This window comes from Neovison vison, chromosome 9 (genome assembly GCF_020171115.1).
Source record: "Neovison vison isolate M4711 chromosome 9, ASM_NN_V1, whole genome shotgun sequence".
Lineage (NCBI taxonomy): Eukaryota > Metazoa > Chordata > Mammalia > Carnivora > Mustelidae > Neogale > Neogale vison.
Window position 1 is genome coordinate 85,330,170 of NC_058099.1, and position 20,765 is coordinate 85,350,934.

General features: G+C 40.9%; 1 protein-coding gene across 4 annotated transcripts in view; it reads right to left on the minus strand.

Moving 5' to 3' along the window:
- PCSK5 (proprotein convertase subtilisin/kexin type 5) overlaps positions 1–20,765 on the minus strand; it is a 449,573-nt gene that overhangs the window by 166,835 nt on the left and 261,973 nt on the right. For all 4 annotated transcript variants that reach the window (XM_044265871.1, XM_044265870.1, XM_044265868.1 and 1 more), the window contains exons 14-16: positions 8,378–8,521; positions 3,883–3,985; positions 2,385–2,578 (exon numbers count right to left, since the gene is read on the minus strand). In XM_044265871.1, coding sequence (XP_044121806.1) covers positions 2,385–2,578; positions 3,883–3,985; positions 8,378–8,521 — 441 coding nt within the window. The remainder of the gene's footprint in view (positions 1–2,384; positions 2,579–3,882; positions 3,986–8,377; positions 8,522–20,765) is intronic.

A 20,765-nucleotide genomic window follows, 5' to 3' on the forward strand; every position in this document is an offset into this window, starting at 1 on the left:
CTGGGTTGTTTTCCATTACCATCTTCCATACCACTGATCTCTCCTTTGCATCTTCTGAGCTACTGTGCATGCCATTTAGTGTATTTTTATTTCAGTTATTAAATTTATCAGCTCTGTTTTTTTGTTTTTGTTTTTGTTTTTTTACATTTTCTGTCTCTTTCTTAAAGGTCTCACTGAGATCCTTGGCTCTTTTCTCAAGTTTAGTGAGTATCCCAGTGATAATTATTTTGAATCCTTTGTCACACATATTGTGTATTTCCATTTCATTTGGCAGTTTTACTGTGATTTTGTCTCTTTTTCATCTGGGACATATTCCTCCATCTCATTTTGTCTCTGGGTGTTTGTTTTTAATGTAGTAGGATGGTCAGCTATGTCTCTTGGTCTTGAAAGTAGTGGCCTTGTTTTCAAAAGAACTCCCGTGGTGCCTATAGTGCAGCCACACCCTGGTTCCCAGAAAACCAGGCATTCCAGGGGTGTCCTCTGTGTGGGCTCTGTGCGCCTCCTTATCGTGGCTAATTGCAACTGCCTTCAGCCCAGCCCGCCGCAGTGATGCCCTTTGCCTGCTCTCAGTGTCCAGGAAGGGCTGAGGGCGGTCTAAACCAGCGACAGGCTTGGTGAGTTGGGCCAGCAGGGAGCCTAGCTGTCTGCACGTAGTCCCTCTGGCTCCGTGACGGCTACACTCGCGGGCAGGGCTTGTTTCTTACGCAGCCCGCGGTGAGCTCCACTGCGGGGGCTGCAAGGGCGCTGTGAGAGCGGCTTCTCTCCACCGCCCAGGGCGTGAGGCCGTGTGGAGTGGCACCTCCCAGTGGGTATGGTGGGGCAGGAGGACTCTGAAGGGAGGACTGCCCGTTGGTGTGGATGGGGAAGAGCGCACAGCGCTGTAGCAAAGCAGACAGAGCGTGTCAGCGCTACCTTCACCAACATCCAGCTGGCTAGGCCTTGGGGACAGGAAGGCCATCTACCAGCACTTTCTAGAGAAATAATCTGTGCCTCCCTGCCCGGGGACAGACTCATCCACTCAGGACAGATTAGTCAATGTATCTCCTTCACTTATAACCGCAGGCACTTCTCAAACTGCTTCTGCTGTGCTGTCTGGGCTGAGTTGTTTAGTATGCTGGATCTTTAAGGATGATGCAGACTCCATTTCCTATTGCCTTCAGGCTCTCCTGGAACTAAGGCCCACTAGAGTTCAGCTCTCCTGGTTTCTAAAGCCAGACGTGGTGGGAGGGGGGACTCCTCTTCCTAGGGCTGGGCATGCCCGGTGTGGAGTCAGATCCCACACTCGTGATGTCCCATCCTGTTTGTAGTTAGTGGCCCCCGGGGTGTGATTTCCAACTATGTCTCCATCCTGCCTACCCTTTTCAAGGTGGCCTTCTCTCTACCGTTAACTGTAGCCAGTCTGGTCTGCCAGACTCCACGTGCCTTTCAATTAGGTGAACAAATGTAGTTGTTATCTCTGAGGGACAAGGTGAGTTCAGGATCCTCCTACTCTACTCGCTCTGGAAATTCTTCAGTTTTGTCAGCAAATGGATTTCATTTTGCCTTTCCTAGTGGGCTGGGATACCTGATAGCATTTGACTCCATTTATTACTTTAAAGGGTTCCTTCTTAATGGCCCTTCATTAGTAGTTTTTGACACATGTCTAATTCTAAACTTTCTGAAATATAACACTGATACCATACCGGCCTGGTTCCTTTGGTTACCGTATAGAAAAGAGCAGGCTCGTCTGCTATCTTTTGAAAGCCTGCATCTGAAGCTGGCCCATGGCTAGCATCTAGGAGTTGGGTTTCAGGAGGGTTTCCACCATCCTAACTGGTAAGAGTGGCTCAGGGTGCGTAAACTGTACAAACAATATGGTTTATGCTGAACATCTGCTTTCCTTGAAGGAGCCTGGAATTTGGGTATGTGCCAGCTAGACCGTGTCTTCGTGACGACAGCCCGGGGCATGAGGCTCTAAGGAGGTTCCCACACTGAAAGGTAGCCTACATTTCACACATGTTGTAACCCGTTGTTGCTGGGGGATTTAAATCCATCCTCGGAGAAAACTCAGAAGCTAGTGCTGGTTTTCTGTGTCCGTTGTCCTATGTACCTCTTCCTGATCTTACATGGTAACTATGAGCTCGTGGGTACAACTACATGGTAAGTCTTGTGGGTGTTCCTAGCAAATCACTGAATCAGGGGAGGGGCCTGAGGACTTCCTGACAGTTAGTTATAAGCATTTTTACACAAATTTTTTTTTTTTTTTTTTACAACTCTAACGTGTTCTCTTAAAACCTGGTTAGATCCTATTATATATAAGCGAGGCCTCAATTTCCCTCTTAATGTCATTCAAATGAAAACCTTCTATTTCCTCTCTGAAACCCAAATATTTGAAATCAACTCACTGGGGTCCGGGTATGATCCATCGGGGCAGTGGAGAACACAGCTGTTGATTTCTTCATTTAGGAAGTATCCGTATTTACAGGACAGGCATTGGTCACCGTGGCTCCCAAAGCAGGACTCACAGTTGGGGGCGCACTTTCTGCATCGCTTCTTGTCAGCATGGTAGTGGCCAGAGGGGCAGCTGGAGACACAGATCCTGCATTGTGGGAGGATAGGAAAGAAGGGCGGCATCATCAGAGACGGAGTCCTAGGCACTCTGGGAGATGCTCAACCAGCAGCTGCCTGGATCTCAAAAATCCTTTTTAAAACACAACGGTAACACCATATCCAAAGAGCCAAATTCTGCTGGTCGAAGCTCTTTCCTGTGTAGGGTGCTCAGGCAGCAAGGCAGCCTCCCAATACCAAGTCCGCTAAGGAAGGCATGTCTGGGTCCAAACCATTTTCAGGTTCAGGACTAGCTCTTTAAAGGGGATGATGGTTAGAAACTACAGGCTCAAGAGGAAGGTCATGGCATGGGGTTGAGGGAAACTATGTGGGAACCACCATTTTATACAAAAAAGGTTGCTAATAAGGGGTTACTTCTGTTCGTGTGTGCTGTCCTATGGATCCTCTGAGCTAGGGGCAGTGGCTGTGGGTTATTGTCTACATTAATATATTTAAACTTGGTTGGTTATGATACAGTAAAAAAAAAACTTCCTTAACTGAAGGATAGCTCTTTGTTTATTCATTCAACAAATATTTACTACTGAGTACCAAGTAAAATGTCAGGCATTTTGCTGGTCTCAGCAATGAGAGGTCCTGCAGTAGCCAAGGGCCCTTCCTTTAAGGAACTGAAATGCCAGCATGCGCGTCCACACGAGCTAGAACGTGTCTGGGTCTGTCTGGATGGCTGAAGTGTGGACTCAGGGCAAGTCAGCTCCTGTAGTAAGTCTTCCCTGAAGGAGGAGGGAAAGGGGGGCAAGGCTCTGAAGCAGATAGCCTCTGACGGGCCATCACTGCCCCAGGAGCCTCCCTGTGGACAGATCTGCACAACTCAAGCAGAAACTGGGGGCTCAGAGTTCCAGTAACCAAGCAGGTCCGCCTCAGTGCCCGGAGTGGAATAGGGAGGGATGAGCAGGGCCCGGCCCCTCCGCCACACAGGAAGGCGGGAAAGCGTCTGTTGGGCCGCACGCTGGCGCTTTCAGGAAGGGCCAACAGAGCTCTAGCGTCAGACGTCCATGGACAGAAAGGTCTAGAGGGAAGAGCAGTCCTGTGTGGAGCTAGCCGCTCCCCTACGGCCCTTCCAAATGTGAGTACAGACCTTTGCAGCTGGACAGCATACAGGGACACTTAGTATGGGTTTCAGCGTTTGGAATGAGACCAGGAGGCGGTGGCTAGGGCAGCGGCCTCTGTTCTGAGCTTGGGTCCTGGGAGGAGAACATCAGCAGACGTGGCTACAGGGCAGCCCGTGGGACCGCTGGGAGCACACAGCAGGGGGATCCGACTCAGGCTGCTTCTTACCTCGTGTTGTTTTTCAGCTTGTAATAGTAGTTTAAGCAGTCATTGCAGTGGTCCGGTCCTGGCCCGTCACAGCCCACCTCACTGCACTCAGGGTCACAGGGACCTTTAGAAGAAAAAAAAAAAAAAAAAAAAAAACTCGGAAAACATGATTTTAAAACAGGTCTGTTTTACCTTGAATTTGGTATAAAAGGAGACTTTTCTTCTTCCTTATGCAGTGAGAGCTTTTAAGGAGGAGGAATAATGTGTACTATGGCTCTGTGCATGGAGATGAACTCCTGGTGTTTTAGGGGGGAAACCTCAATTACCTAAGTATCAGGAATGAAAATCCAGTCATGGCCTGGGCTTCAAAAAAGCACATATGGCTGCCTTGTGGGAGAGAACACGTATCTCAGAATTCCAATGATCAATGTCATTGTGGCAACTGGAAGAGAGCTGATGGCAATTAAATATGCATCATGATAAAAATGTTGGATTTACAGAAAAATGAGAAGTTAAGCTGTTGACAGAAAAAAGAAAAAAAGCTGATTATTCCACGCCTGGACCAGATTGTCTGGCTTGCCCATGGTCATTAAAATCACGAAATACCTCTGAGATGCTGTAGCCAGCAAGAAACATCATATGGCATCTGGTGCGAGGTTATCAGTGTCTGGTCTGGGATTACTAAGCAGGTACTTAAGGCCCAGATTTAAAATTGTGTCCTACCCACAGGCGGGTGGGCGACTCAACAAAAGAAAACTAGACATACATTTTAAAAAATGCAAGCAAGCTTAAAGAATTCCAGACCTAGGATGAAGGTTACTAATCTTTCATGACCTATTCTTTGGTCTAGAGTTAGAATTCACAGGAAGAAAAAATGCCAAAAAGATGGGAGATTTTTATAACTGATGAAAAGCTTCCTAATGACCTAAGCTAGACCTTTTGCTTGCTTGAATGAACCCCCTTTTTCCTTGTTGTCCGTACTTTAGGACATTTGGGCTTGTAATCTTCAAGTCCTTTCTAGTTAAAAATTCACATGATTTTAACTAGTAAGTTGATAGGTCAGAAATATCTGAACCATACTTATTTAAATCAAAAGGATTTACTGTTGAACCTTGATCTCCTTTGGTCATTACAGGATCTGGTCTACGGTTACTGAAATGTTAGAACCTCGGAGGAATGACAGAGAAAAATCTAGTATTCAAACACCCTCATTTACCTGGTGAGAAAACAGACTTTTTAAGAATTAGAGTGGCTTGTCCAACATTATCAACATGGGTCCGCCTTCTTAATCCAGCTCCCCTGTGTTCTCCCAAGCCTTAAAACTGATCTCTAAATTGAATTCTAGAGCTAGTGTAACTTAGGACCTATGAGCTCTCTGCTATGATACAGCAGGAGAGAGTGTCTCTACGTAAGGATTGGAACTCAGCCAGCTGTGGGTCCTACAGCCCCTGGAATTTGATGAAACAGTACTAGGGATCTGGTTATGATAATGCCATCTGTGCCTTTAGCCAGGATGACTTCTTCATGAAGGTGAAAGTCACAGCTCTGAAGAAAAGGAAACATGGGTGGCCCTAAATTTTCACCAGATGATTTCTGCAATTAACCAGCCCCCCACTAAACTTACGCTTTATACGTGCCAAAGGGCTCTGTATGGCCAGTTCACAGGCTGTGCTGTTTCTTTTGTAATCTTAAACTGTCCCAGATGCAGTTTAGCATTTTAGGTTGCAGGGTAATAATGAAATAATTGTCTTTGTTCTCTCTCAAGTGCCAGTGTGGATATTTCGGAGAGGTAATGAGAAAAACCACAGAGATAGAGAACCATTTGTTCAGAATTTTGAGATTCCCAGAATGTGAATTGGAAACCTACCAGGAGGCATATAGCAACAGGTTATTAGGCTCAGTTTATGTTTTTGGATGTCCTTTCTCCTAACAGAAAAGATGAAATGGTTTGCTAGTTATCACGGGAATAGTAATGCTACAAGCTCAAAACAAAATGAGATAATCTAACACGACCGAGCTCCGGTTAGCTCAGCTTGCTTGAATTATTCCAGCTTATGATGGACTCTGGGATAGTACCTATTGAGAATAAAAGGAACTATGTGCATGTTTACGATATTCTGCTAAGGTGATTAATGAAGTACTTCTATCTTTAGTTCATTAAGTTTTATGTCATATCCCAGGAGCACTGAATGCTCCTTTAAATGGCAGTCAGTGCAGCAAGACAGAAATCAGAGGGGCGCCTGGGTGGCTCAGTTGGTTTAGTGTCTGCCTTCGGCTCAGACTATGATCTCATGGGTCCTGGGACCGCGCTCCACGTGGGGCTCCCTGCTCAGCGGGGAGTCTGCTTTGTGCTCCCACTCTCAAATACATCAAATCTTTAAAAAAAAAAAATACAGATGAAATGGCTCTAATACCTATAACTGCCCCGGAAAATCAACTCTAAAACATAATTAATAAAAGTTGAGCAGAATGGCCTGATAGAAGATAAATATGCAATGGCCAATAGATTTCCTAGATACCAGCAGATACTAGTTAGAGAATATGGCATCTTTTCCATTATAACAGCAACAAGACCCCCAAAATATGTAGGAATAACACTAAAAAGAAGAATAGAACATAAAATTAAAAAATTTTGGTAAAATGGGACACGGTCTGTGTTTTGGATGGAAAAACTTGTATATTATAAAAGTAATTCTTACCTAAACAATTCTTCCCATGGGATTGCATGTAAATTCACATTAAATTCCAATGGAATCTTTAGAGATGGACTTAAGAATTACTATGAAAACAAAATATTTCAACAGAAAGTAAAATATAGCATGGGTGTTACTGGATTAAGATTAAAAAATCAGAAACAGGGGTGCCAGAAAAGACCCTGGTTTAAGAATTTATTCTACTATTATAAAGGAAAGACCCTGGAGTGCCTGGGTGGCTCAGTTAAGCATCTGTCTTCAGCTCAGGTCATGATCTCAGGGTCCTGGGATTGAGCCCAGGGTCGGGCTCCTTGCTCAGTGGGGAGTTTGCTTGTCCCTCTCCAATAAATATTTAAAAATGGGATGATAACCCAGCCAATAATGTTAGTCTATGTGGAAAATAAAGACAATTTTATCTCATACTATATATCATAAACCAAAATAAGTTCCAGATGAATTAATGGCCAAATGTAAAAAGCAGAGATTAGAAAAAAATGGATGTGGATATTCAGTTGATTTTAAAGATTAAAACATCTTTAAAAAAATACAAGTGGGATCTGAAACTATAAACCTTACCCTCCAATTTTTTTTTTTTTTTTTTTGGTCAAAACAAAAGAACACTAAACAAAAACTACATTTTGGAAGCAAGCAATAACTGAGGAAATGTTTTCAGGAAATATAATAGTTCCTCCCCCCACTTATCTGCAGGGGATAGCTTCTAAGCCCCCCAGTGGATGCCTGAAACCAAGGATAGTACCAATCCCTATATATACCATGCTTTTTTCCTATACATCCAAACCCGTGATATCATTAAATTTTTAAATTAGGCACAGTGAGAAACTGAGAACAATTATATCAATATGCTATAAAATCTTGTATTTATCCATCTTCTTGTGACAATGTGAGATGATACAATGCCTGCATGATGAAATGAAGTCAGGGCACTGGTACAGGCAGGGTAATGTAGCATAAAGCTATTACTGACCAGAAGATCATCGGCTTCCTGACCATTAGTAATGGGATACTACTTAGTAGTAGTGGTATTACTACTAGGAAACAACAAATAAGGGGGAACTACTGTATGGAAAAATGTGAGACATAAGAAAACTGGTGCCAATTTAAATAGAAAAATGGGTACAATACAATTATGTTTAATTCCTAGAACTAAGGAAGAAAAATGATTTACTAATAAAGCTATAAAACTTTTAAAATGTTCTGGTTTTTTGTTTTGTTTTTTACTTTTTTCTTCTCCATTTTGGCAGGAAGGAGTATAATAAAGGCACAGCTGGTCCCAGCATAGACTGGTACATCTTGTCTGGAAAGGAATGTGATAAAATGTATCCAAGCTCGCAAACCGATTATTCCCTTTGATGCAGTAATTCTCAGAACTCCATTCTAAGAAAATCATTAAAGATATAAACAAGGACTGATAAAATAATGATGTTCATCTAAACCTTATTTAAAAGAATGTAAAACTCCCGGCAAACTACACATCCCAGATTATGTATTAAATGTAGTACAATCGTGGGATGGACTGTTATGCTGTCTTAAATATTTGTTGTGAGGATATGTGACACCAGGGAAATATGCTCTTAATAACCACAAGAGAAAGAAAAAGAATATGAAAACTTTCTATAGTGTGCTTCTTGCTTTGAAGAAAACAACAGTGCTGTGTGAATATACACGTGCAAATATTTGGGGAGGACTAGAAAAGAAGATGGAAGAAAATATATCAGAGTATCGCTAGAAGCTGATCTGTGCATGCTGGGGTGATGTACGAGAGTTATTTCCTTAGCCTCTGTCCCCGCTGGAAGCCAGCTCACCTGCATAATCGTCTGTGCCGTAGTCATCGGTGGGGTCTTCGACTCGGCTGTAGCGGACACGTTCTACTTTAGGAAACTCGTTGGTTGGTGAGTATGGCTGCACGGAGGTACCATAGAGGACCAAAGACCATTCTTTCAATTTGCCTTGAGAAACAAAAATGAAATCATAGCATGACCCCATACTCACTCTTGAGCTTTACAATTTCATTCCTTCTCATTAAGAAAAAGCAAAAGAGTTGTACTAAGCATTTTCATATGAATCCTAGCATGAGGTGCATAGCTAGGATTGCACATTTTCCACCAGTTGAAGAATAACTGACATATCACATACGTACTGACTATAGGATAAGCCTTCATTTAATCAGCATTTATAAGACTGAGAAGTGAATGCCTCTCAGATAGCTGGACCAATGGCTGATTTCAAATTATGGGTGTTTTAAAAGAGAACCCCAGATTTTTACAGAGGACTTTGTCTTTCTACATATAAATACCATATTTAAATTTTTAAAAAAATTTTATAGAAAAGACAAAACAACTTTGTTCCATTTAACTGAATTAGTCATTTAATCTTAATAATACTTCACTATACTAAGCTATAGACCTGAGCTGTCCACTGATACCCTCTAGACATTAGGCTACTTAAAATTTAAAAATTTAGTTTATTGGTCATACCACATTTTAAGCGCTCAACAGCCATATGTGGCCAATGGCCACTACAATGGATAGCGCAAAGACAGGTATTTCCACCACTGCAGAATGTTCTAGCAGACAGTGCTGCAATGAACCATTTTCTGGTCAAGAGTGCCTTGAGACAGGAGCCACAGGTTTTAACTCCTTTGCAGAGACGGTTCTCAAGGAACATTTTGCTTTAGTCCTTACTTCTTTTAAAAACTGCTTACAGGTCACTAAGCTTAATAAGATTCACATAAAGAATCAACCATAAGCCAAAGTGATTAAGACAAAAACCATTAAAAACATGGAAGAGTGCTAGGAGGAAGCAGGACCTCCCTGAAGGTCCCTCCTCCACTCAGCCAGATACAGAGAATCCAGGCATGGTGGGGGATGGGGTTCTGCCACAGCCCCAAGACTGGTGAACTTAAGTTTGAATCCATTCAATGTTCACAACAATTGGGAGGTAGGCACTTGAATTCCCAGTACAGAGATGAGGAAACAGGCATAGAGGCTGATAATTTTCTCAAAGGCACTTGGAGTACAGATGGCTATTAAAACCCATCTGGGGGTTCCAGTTTCAGATGACAGTGTAGAAAGATCCTGAAGGCACCTCTTCCTACAGACTCACCAAGACTACAGCTATATAGGGAACAATCTCTGAAAAAGAAAACAAAACCAACAGGCTGAGTGGCTCCCACATAAGAGGCAAACAAAAAACCCACATGAAAGCAGGTAAGAGAGGACAAGACACAATCTTGCAATAAACCCCACCCCAGGCATCGTGACCCACAATCAGGACTCAAAACCCCACAAAGTTTCTCTGCAAGAAGCAAGAAGGTTTGAATCCCATATCAGCCACCATAATTTTTAAGATCTGCACCGGAGATGAGTCCCCAAGACCTCGAGCTTTGAAAACAAATAGGGCTTGAGACCCACAAGGCTATAGTGAATGGACTAGTTTTTAAAGAGCTTGCCTGTGTGGACCCACCAGTTCCAAGGCTCAAGGCAGAGGCAGCCAATTGAAAAGCACGGCTTTCTGTGAAAGAGGCTTATTTGGTTATCTTTACATACAGCTAGGGTCCTACTGAAATACTCTCCAGTGGGCACCATCTTGGCTCTCTCCCTCAGTCTTGCTCCAACTCACTATTATCTCCCAGAAGGAACCTGTACTCATCTGGGACCCAAATTTTTATGGCTGCCTGCCAGGGGACACCTCTTGGTTGCTGGCACTGGTGGCCAGCAGGACTTATGTTTACTGGTAACATAGGACTGTAAACAAAATGGACAGATCTATACTTCAGCTCACCCAGAAGAGAGAGAATCAAAAGCATTTAAGTCTTGATTTCAGCTCAGGTCATGATCTCAGGATGGTAGGATCAAGCCCCACTTTGGGCTTCATGCTGAGCATGGACCTTGCTTAAGATTTTCTCTCTCTCTCTCTGCCCTACCCCCCAGGTCATACACTCTCTCTAAAAAAACAAAAAAGATGCGAAGTTATAACCAAAATAAAAATAAAAACCATGAAAATGTAAAGTATTAGACTATCATCAATTACACACCAACGAAATGAACAACCTAGAAGAAATGGGTACATTTTTAGACTTATATAACCCACTAAGACTGAAGCATTAAGGAACAGAAAATCTAATCAGAAATTACTAGTAAAGAAATGGAATCAGTAATAATAATAATAATGATAATGATAATAAAAGGTCATAAGCTCCTTGCCATCGGTCTTGGTGATAATTTTTTCGGATCTGACCAAATGCAAAACCAGAAAAAGGAAAATAAGTCAGACTATATTAAACTAAAAAGCTCTGCATGGCAAAGGAAGCCATCAAGATGAAAAGGCAACCAGCCTACTGAATGGGAGAGAATATCTGTAAATCATGTTATCTCATGAGAAGTCACTACCCAAAACATATAAAGAACTCCTACAACTCAGTATCAGAAAAATAATCTGATTAAAACATGGGTTGGGAATATGAATAGACATTTTTCCAAAGATGACATACATGAGGCCAGCAGGTATGTGAAGAGATGTTCAACATCACCACTTAAGGAAATACAAATGAAAACCACAATTTGCCCCTATTAAAATGGCTATTACTAAAAAGACAAGATCTAGCAAGTGTTAGTGAAGATGTGGAGCAAAGGGAGCCCTTGTGCACTCTTGGTGGACACGTCAATCAGTGCAGCTGTGATGGAAACCAATATGGAAGTTTTTCAAAACATTAACAATAGAACTACCATATGATTCAGTTATTCCACTTCTGGGTATATCTGAAGAAAACAAAAGCATTAACTTGTAAAAGTATATGTACTCCCATGTTATTCAAAATAGTCAAGATATGGAAACAACCTAGGTGTCCATTGATGGATAAATAATAAAAATGTGGTATTTTTATCAGTGGTAATAATAAGGTAGAATCATATTCATAAAAAGGAAGGAAATATTGCCATTTGTGAAAACATGGATGGATCTTGAGGGCCTTCTGTGAATTGAAATGTCAAAGACAATACTATATGATCTCACTTGTATGCTGAATCTAAAGAAAACCCAGAATTATTGTGGTGATCATTTTGCAATACGTATGAATATCAAATTATTAGGTTGTATGCCTGAAACTAATAAAATGTTACATATCAGTTATATCTCAATTTAAAAAAAAGAAAAGCCATTCAGAAGCCAAATGCTGTTTTTTTTGTTGTTGTTAGAAAGACTGAGTACACGAGTAGGGGTGGGTGGTGGAGGGGAGAGAGGGAGAGAGAATCTTAAGCAGGCTGCATGCCCAGTGAGGAGCCCAAAGTGGGACTTGATCTCATGACCCTGAGATCATGACCTGCACTGAAATTAAGAGTCAAATGCCTAACTGACTGAGCTACTCAGGTGCCCCAAATGCAGCGTTCTTAAACCATTATATGAAACAAACTTCCTGTTTATTTCCAAGAGTTTAGAACCTTTAAGTTTAAAAATCAACATACTCTATGCCACATTCATTGTTGTTTGACATTTGCACTGGGCCAGACCATTGGTTTATAAGTGTTTGCCTTCTGCCAGCTTTTCCTTGGACTTACATGTTAATGACTATGCTTTTCATAATTAGGATGCCATTCAGTCTCAGAATTCCAAGTGTTATACATTAAGTAGTGGCAAGAAATGAATGTCTAACTGAAATTCATGACCCGCTTGCTTTTACATAGCAATGCAAAAGAGAACACATTTTTCTTTGGCAACTCTTAGGTATACAAATGGAGCATATAATGCAAGGACACTATCGGAAATCCAATCCACCAGTCACCCTAAAACCTGGCTCATTTAACTTAAGATCAGTTTGGATCTAAAATTTACCCTTGTATAATACTTGTAAGAATGCTGACTCATAATTGATTATTTCCATTTGTGTCCTTTCTGAAATGTCTTGTAAGCCCACTGGGGACATACTTGTTGGGCAATTCATCCCTTTATGTTTCACTTATTATGTAATCTTATTTCCTTAGAATCTAGCACAGTTCACATCAGATATTGCCATATTTGGGCCATCATGTTTCCCTTATCACAATGTTTTCCATTTGCTAAATTACTCAGGAGATTTTGCAGTTGATGATGCAACTTTCTGTTAAGAAATCACTGTGTAAATACAGAATGAGAAAAATCTATTGTACATGTTGTATAAAAGTGCAGTCTGCCCAAGGATGAAAACCCAAGATAGGTCTAATGTCTAATAAAACAAAGACAATGATTAAAAAAAAATCCTTCCTATGGACTTCTAATTCAAGATGTGGGAAGACCCTGAATTCACCAGCTCCACAGACACACTCAATCTCTTCCTCCTGAAGTAGAACTAAGTGCTGACTGAACACGTTCCATACAAGAAAAGATAGACCACAAAGAGAATGGCAAGAAAGATGCAGACAGAGTCATGAAGGGACTTTGCCCTCCCCCAACACCATGAATTGCAGCAGTTTAAAAGGGCAACTAGAACATGTAAGATCCAGCCCTAGAACTCCACCAAACGCAGGGGCAGTTGTGGAAGTATCTCCAGGTTGGAGGGGCTGGTGAGTGACACGGTTTGCATTCCCACCTCCACCGTGATAGCACAGAGAGGAGCAGGGTCTAGAGCCAATGCTGTTCTACTGCCTTAGTGAGCTTTGGGCCCTTAGCCCACACTTTTAAACATTTAAAAGAGGAACTGGAATATAAAGGATCCAGCTGAAACTCAGCCAAATTGTGGGAGCTGCTGGAACTCCCTCTGGCTCAGAGAGGCTGGTGAGTGCCATGGTCTGCATTCCTCTTCCACCTTGATAGCATAGACAGGAACATGGTTTGGATGCCCTTGTCAGTTACTACCTCCATAAACCCCAAACCGCTAGCCCACATCAGCCCCAGCTGTCCCACCAAGGCAGTCCCAGCATGGTGCACACTGGGATACCTGGATCAGTGCTCACGATAGCTCTAGCCATCTCACCAAGGTGACACATGTGCCAAGTAGCCAGGAATACTCTAGCCCCACAAGTTGGCTTACAACTTGCCAGGACTTCCCTGATGCAGGGTGCCCCATGATCTCCTGGTCTGAGCCTTCTGGGCTTCAGATGGAGCTTGGATCTACTTTCGCTTCAACTGTCCTCCCAAGGTGCCCCTCAGCATAAGGACCCCTGGGACCCGATAGCTTGTAGCCACTTCAGCTTCTCTGCTCAAAGAGTGTGACCCCCCCTCAGCTTACATGTACTTTAGTTTCCTCTGCTCTGTTGGAGCACTCTCTGTGTGGAGAGAACTGGGACTACCCCAGCCCATGTCCACTTCAGTATTAGCTATCTTGCCAGGATACCCTCTGCACAGAGTGTTATGATCCCCAGGCTGGTACCCATTTCAGCTTCAGCTATTAGACTGTGGTGCCTCCTGCACAGATTGCCTCAGGACCACCCTGACACAGCTCAGGCCAGTCCACTAGGGTGGTCCCAGCCTGGAGTGACCTGGGACTTCCAGCCGCCAGCTAAAGTCACCAGGCACATACAGTCTGCAAAGCAGATGACCATACACAAGATCAGTCCTTCTAGTTTAGGGTAAGTAGCTCTTCTGTCTAATTCTTAGAAACAAATGCAGAAACCCAAACAAAATGAGAAGACAAATGAAAAGAGTGAAAGACCAGACAAGCCTCATAAAAATAACAAAGTGAAATGTACATAAGCAATATGCTTGATAAACAGTTCAAAATAATGGTCATAAAGATGCTCAGGGGACTAAAGAGGAGTGGAAGAGCTCAGAACTTCAACAAAGAGGCAGGAAATATATAGAAAAATCAATCAGTTGAAGAACACTAACTGAAATTAAAAATACACTATAAGGAATCAATAGTAGATTAGAGGATACAGAAGAATGGATCAGTGATCTGGAAGACAGGGTAACAGAAAGCATCTGAGCTGAACAGCAAATAGAAAACAAAAGCTTAAGAATGAGGATAGGCTAAGGGAACTCTAGGAAAACATAAAGCAATCAATCATTCACATTATAGGGATCCTAGAGGGAAAAGAGAGAGAGAAAGGGACAGCAAACTCATTTGAAGAAATAATATCTGAAAACTCCCTAGCCTTGGGAAGGAAGCAGATATCTAGGTTTAAGAAGCAGAGAGAGTTCAAAACAAGAGGAAATCAATGAGATTTACACTAAGATAACAATTAAAATGGCAAAGATTAAAGATAGAGAATATTAAAAGCAGCAAGAGAGAAATAATTAGTTATGCAAAAGGTAAACCTCATAAGGCTTTCAGCTGATTTTCAGCAGAAAATCGCATGCCAGAATAGAGTGGCATGGTATATCTGAAGTGCAAAACAAAACTCCACATCCAGAAGTACTCTACCTAGCAAGATTATCATTAGAAATGAAAGTGAGATAGAGTTTCCCCAAACAAAACATAGCCATTAAGCCAGTCTTACAAGAAATGTTAAAAGGGACATTTTAGTTGAAAAGGCCATAATCAGAAGAAAATTATGAAAGGGAAAAATTTCATGAGTAGAAATAAACATACAATAAAGGTAGTAGAACCATCACTTATGGAGCCAGTATAGAGGATAAAAGACAGAGGTAGTAAAGTCAATTGTATGTTAAAAAAAATTAGTGAAGGGGAATCACAAAATAAAGAGATGTAAAATATGGCAGCATATATGTTAAATGTGGAAGGGGGTAGTAAAAATGAAACTCTTTTAGAATGTGTTCAAACAAGCTATTTTCAATATAGATTGCTATATACTTCAGATGTTATATATGAACCCTATGGTACACACCCACTAAAAACCTTTAAGAGATACATAGGAAGTAAAGACAAAGTCAAGCATAACACTCTAAAGAGTCATCAATCACAAGAAAACAGAGCAAGAGAAAAGAGACAAGAACTACAGAAACAAGCAGAAAACAATGAACAAAATGGCAATGAGTATATACCTATTAATAAATTACTTTAAATGTAAATGGTCTAAATACTCCAATCAGAAGATAGAGGGTAGTGGAATGAATAAAAAAACAAGACCCATCTTTATGTTGCCCACAGGAGACTCACTTGAGACCTAAAGGGATATATAGACTGAAAGTGAAGAAATGCAAAAAGATATTCCATGAAAATGAGAGCAGGAAAAAAACAAAATAAAAACAGCCAAGGTAAAAATATGTATATCAGACAAAATAGACTTTAACACAAAACTATAACAAGAGGACAAGAGGATATAATACTTGTAAATAACTATGTACAATGGAGCAACAAAATTCACAGAAAATGATATAAAAGAAGAAATTGACAGTAATACAACAATAGTAAGGGCCTTCAACACCAGACATACACCAATGGACAGATCATTCAAACAGAGAATCAATAAGGAAACAGTGGCCTTGAATGACACCTTAGACCGGATGGACCTAAGAGATGTATAGAGTAGTCTGTCCAAAACCAACAGAATATACATCCTTTCCAAGTGTACACAGAACATTCTCCAGGATGGATCACATCCTGTGTTTCTGACCACAATAGTATGAAACTAGAGACCAATTACAAGAAGAAAAGTGTGAAAAAACCACAAACACCTAGAGGCTAAACAACATGCTACTTGTCAACCAATGGGTTAACAAAAAAATACACTGAGACAAATGTAAATGAAAGCACAGTGGTTCCATATCTTTGGGAAACAAAGCAGTTCATAGAGGGAATTTTATAGCAATATAGGTCTACTTCAACAAACAAGAAAAATATCAAATACACAATCTAACCTTACACCAAAAGGAAATATACAAAGAAGAACAAAAAAGCCCAGAGTTAGTAGAAGGAAGGAAATAATAAAAATCATGGTATAAATAAATGAAATAGAGACTAAAACACAATAAAAAGATCAGTGAAACCAAGAGATGGTTCCCTGAAAGGATAAACAAAATTGATACTTTTAGCCATCCTTGTCAAGAAAAATGAAGAGAGGGCCCAAATAAATAAAATCAGAAATAAAAGAGAAGTAACAACTGACATCACAGAAATACAAATGATTACAGGAGACTACTACAAAAAAGTACAGGTCAATAAATCGGAGAACCTAGATAAAATGGATAAATTCCTAGAATCATATGCTCTTTCAAAATGGAGTCAGGAAGAAATAGAAAATCTGAACAGACTAATTAGTAGTAAAGAAATCGAATCAGCAATTAAAAAAAAAAATCTCCCAACAACAAAAGTTCAGGACTAGATGGATTCACAGGTGAATTCCACCAAACAAGAGTTAATACCTATTTTCCTCAAACTATTAAAAAAAAAGAAGAGGAGGAAGGAAAGCTTCTAAATACATCCTATGTATCCTACCCTGATACCAAAACCAAAGGCACTACAAAAAAGGAAAACTACAGGCCTAAATCCCTGATGAACACAGATGTAAAAATCCTCAATAAAATACTAGGAAACCAAATTCAACAATACAGTGAAAGGACATTCATGGGGATATTGAATCTATGGATACAACCGTGGTTTAGTATCTGTAAATCAATCACTGTTCTATACCACAATAATAACATAAGAATCACAGGATTGTCTCAGTAATGCAGAACAAGCATTTGACAAAATTCAACATCCATTCATAATAAAAACTCTCAACAAAGTGGGGTTAGAAGGACATACCTCAACATAATAAAGGCCATATATGACAAACCCATAGCTAATGTCATACTCAATGGTGAAAAACTGAGAGCTTTTCCTTTAAGATCAGAAATAAGACAAAGATGCCCACTCTTGCCATTTTTAGTCAACACATGGTACTGGGATGTTTTAGCTGTAGCAAACAGACACTAAAAAGAAATAAAAGACATACAAATTGGTAAGGAAGAAGTAAAAGTGTCACTATTTGCAGATGACATGACATTATAAATACAAAACCCTAAAGACTCCATCAAAACTCTAGAATAAATGAATTCAGTAATGTTGCAGGATACAAAATTAATATTTGGAAATCTGCTGCATTTCTATACATTAACGATGAAGTAGCAGTAAGAAATTAAGAAAACAATCCCACTGACAATTGCACCAAATTAAAACACCTAGGGATAAACGTAACCAAGGAGGTGGAAGACTTAGAGTCTAAAAAGTAGAACACTGATGAAAGAAATTGAAGACAACAGAACAAATGGGAAAAGAGTCCACGCTCATAGATTAGAAGAATTAATATTGTTAAAGTGTCCAGAAAGATAATACTAAAACTGGTGTGAAACTACTGAAGGCCCCGAACAGCCAAAGCAGTCTTGAGAAAAGAACAACAAAGCTGGAGGTATCACAATGCCAGATTTCAAGATCTACTACAAAACTGGAGTAATCAAAACACTACGGTCCTGGCACAAAAACAGACACATCCATCAGTGGAAGATAATAGAGGGCCTAGAAATAAACCCACACTTCTATAGTCAATTAATCTACAACAAAGAAGTCAAGAATATATAATGGGGTAAAAATGGTCTCTTCAATAAATGGTATTGGGATAAGTGGACAGCTGCATGCTAAAGAATGAAACTGGGTCACTTTCTTACGCCAGACACCAAAATAAACCGCAAAAAGATGAAAGACATAAAATATGAGACCTGAAACCATAAAACTCCTAAAAGAAAACACAGCCAGTAATTTCTCAAACATTGCCCTTAGTAACATACTTGTGGATATGTCTCTTTAGGAAAAAGAAACAACAGCAAAAATATACTATTGGGACTACACGAAACTAAAAAGCTTTTGCACAGTAAAGGAAACCAACAATAAAACAAAACAACCTAGTGGATAGAAGATACTTGCAAATGAAATATCTGATAAGGGGTTAATATCCAAAATGTATCAGAACTTACGCAGCCTGGCACACACACACAAAAAAATCTGATGAAAAATGAGCAGAGAACCTGGAGAGATAGATATTTTTCCAAAGACGCAGATATGACCAACAGACACACGAAAAGATGCTCAACATCACTAATCATCATGGAAACGCAAATCAAAACTACAATGAGGTATCACTGCACGCCACTCAGATTGGCTAAAATAAAAGAGACAAGATACAAGTGTTGCCGAGGATGTGGAGAAAAAGGAAGCCTCATACACTGGTGGTGGGAATGCAAACCGGAGCAGTCTGCACTCTGGGAAACAGGATGGGGGTTCCTCAGAAAATTAAAAACAGAAATACCGAAGGATCCAGAAATTTCATTACTGGATATTTACCCACAAAACCAAGAACACAGATTCAAAAAGACAGATGCAGGGGCGCCAGGGTGGCCTAGCTGGTTGAGCATTTGACTCTTAATTTTGGCTTGAGTCATGATGTCAGGGTCCTGGGATCAAGCCCTGTATTGGGCTCCATGTTCAACGGGAAGTCTGCTTGAGTTGCTCTCTTTCTTCTGACTGTCCCCACAGTAGTGTGCTCTCTCTCTAGTACATAAATAAATCTTTTTAAAAAAGATACATGCACCCTTATGTTTATTGCAGCATTATTTACAATAGCCAAGATGTAGAAGCAACTTATGTGTCCACTGAGAGATGGATGGATAAAGAAGATATGCTGTATGTACATAGTTGCTCACACACCTGTGCACGCACGCACGCACACACACACACAGTGGAGTACTACTCAACCATAAAAAGGAATGAGATCTTGCCATCTGTAACAACATGGACGAATCCAGAAGGGATTATGCTAAATGAGAAAACTGAAACAGAGAAATGCAAATACCATACGATTTCATTCATAAACACAGAGAACAAACTGGTGGTTGCCAGAGAGGAAAGGGAAGGAAGCAACATCAGAGAAGGAGAGTAGGAGGTACAGGCTTACCGTTATGGAATGAATGGGTCACAGGGACGAAGGGCACAGCACGGGAAACAAGAGTCAAGGGTCCTGTAATAGCGCTGTGTGGTGCAGGTGGTAGCCACACCTGTGTGAGCCGAGCTAACACAGACTTGTCGAGTCACCATGTTGTACACCCGGAACTAATGTAAAGTTGTGTGTCAAATACATTTCAATTAAAAAAAAAATCCTTAATATGTGCTTTAATAATAAGCAAGTGGGAAGAAACAAAGAGATAGAAGCTCAGTTCGGAATTAGGAACCTATGTACTTGGGAATGATTTCTACCATTTAATTGGGCTAGAAAATTCTAAGGCTCTAACTGAATTTCTATCAGCTTACTAAAAAAAAACCCTCACTAATTAGAGAAGCCTTCCCTAGGACTGTACACCAGAGAAACAATGATGCCCACACACGGAAAGAAATACATGTCCACACATAGAAGTACAAGTCCCTTTTCAATATTGTGACTAATCCTAAACACGAAGGTTGGTTAAAGGAAGGATATCCAAAGACTGTGTGAATTTATTAAAGCCTCCTGACTCCAGGTCAGTAATAGCATTAGGCTATCTCTCTTCCGGCAGAAAAGAATATCAGTAAAATGCCTAGAGGTGACTAGAAGTACACACGAACACTTAAACGGTTTAAGAGGAAGCCAGTGCTGGGAAAGAGACAACTCTAGGTTATCTAGCTACTGCTGAGAGCCTCTAGCACAGATGATCGTCACCAACTCTGGAGGAAGTCTGAACTCCTGGAAGGCAGAGAGGTTTACATTCACAGCCGCTGACCCTTGCACATAAATACCAGGTCTACCAGGAGTGTGCGCCCCTAGGGGGTGTTTGCTGCTGTGGGAGAAGCATTTTATCACCAACATTCTTTAGAGTTGTGACAGTAAAGAACTGTCACTTTCAGTCTTATATTCTCGATAGTGTACCCCTATGTCTGTGCCTTAAGGCTTCACTGCCCTTGGTACACAGCTATCGTATTTGGACAGTGATGATTTCCCTGGGATCTCTTGAGACGTAAGAGCCCTCAAATGTCACCTGCCAATGGATCCACTGGGGTCGGGCAGCACAGCCAAGTCACCAAGCCACATTGCCCCTGAATGCCACAACCCAGTGTATCTCTATCACATGAACACTGAGCAAGGCCCAGAAGGAGGAAGGGAGGGGAAAGAAATTTCCTGGGGACTAAGTAGGTTAGGAACCAATGAAAGCATCTAGAAACCAGGGGCTAGTTTATTTTAATGGTTTCCTTCAATCCTGCCTTGTTGACCAACATTTGCTTTCTCGATCACACTTTGGCAGCATTCTATTCATGACGCATGCTGGAAGAGAGCTGGAACTGGATACCCTTTAATAAATCTTATATCCCGATTC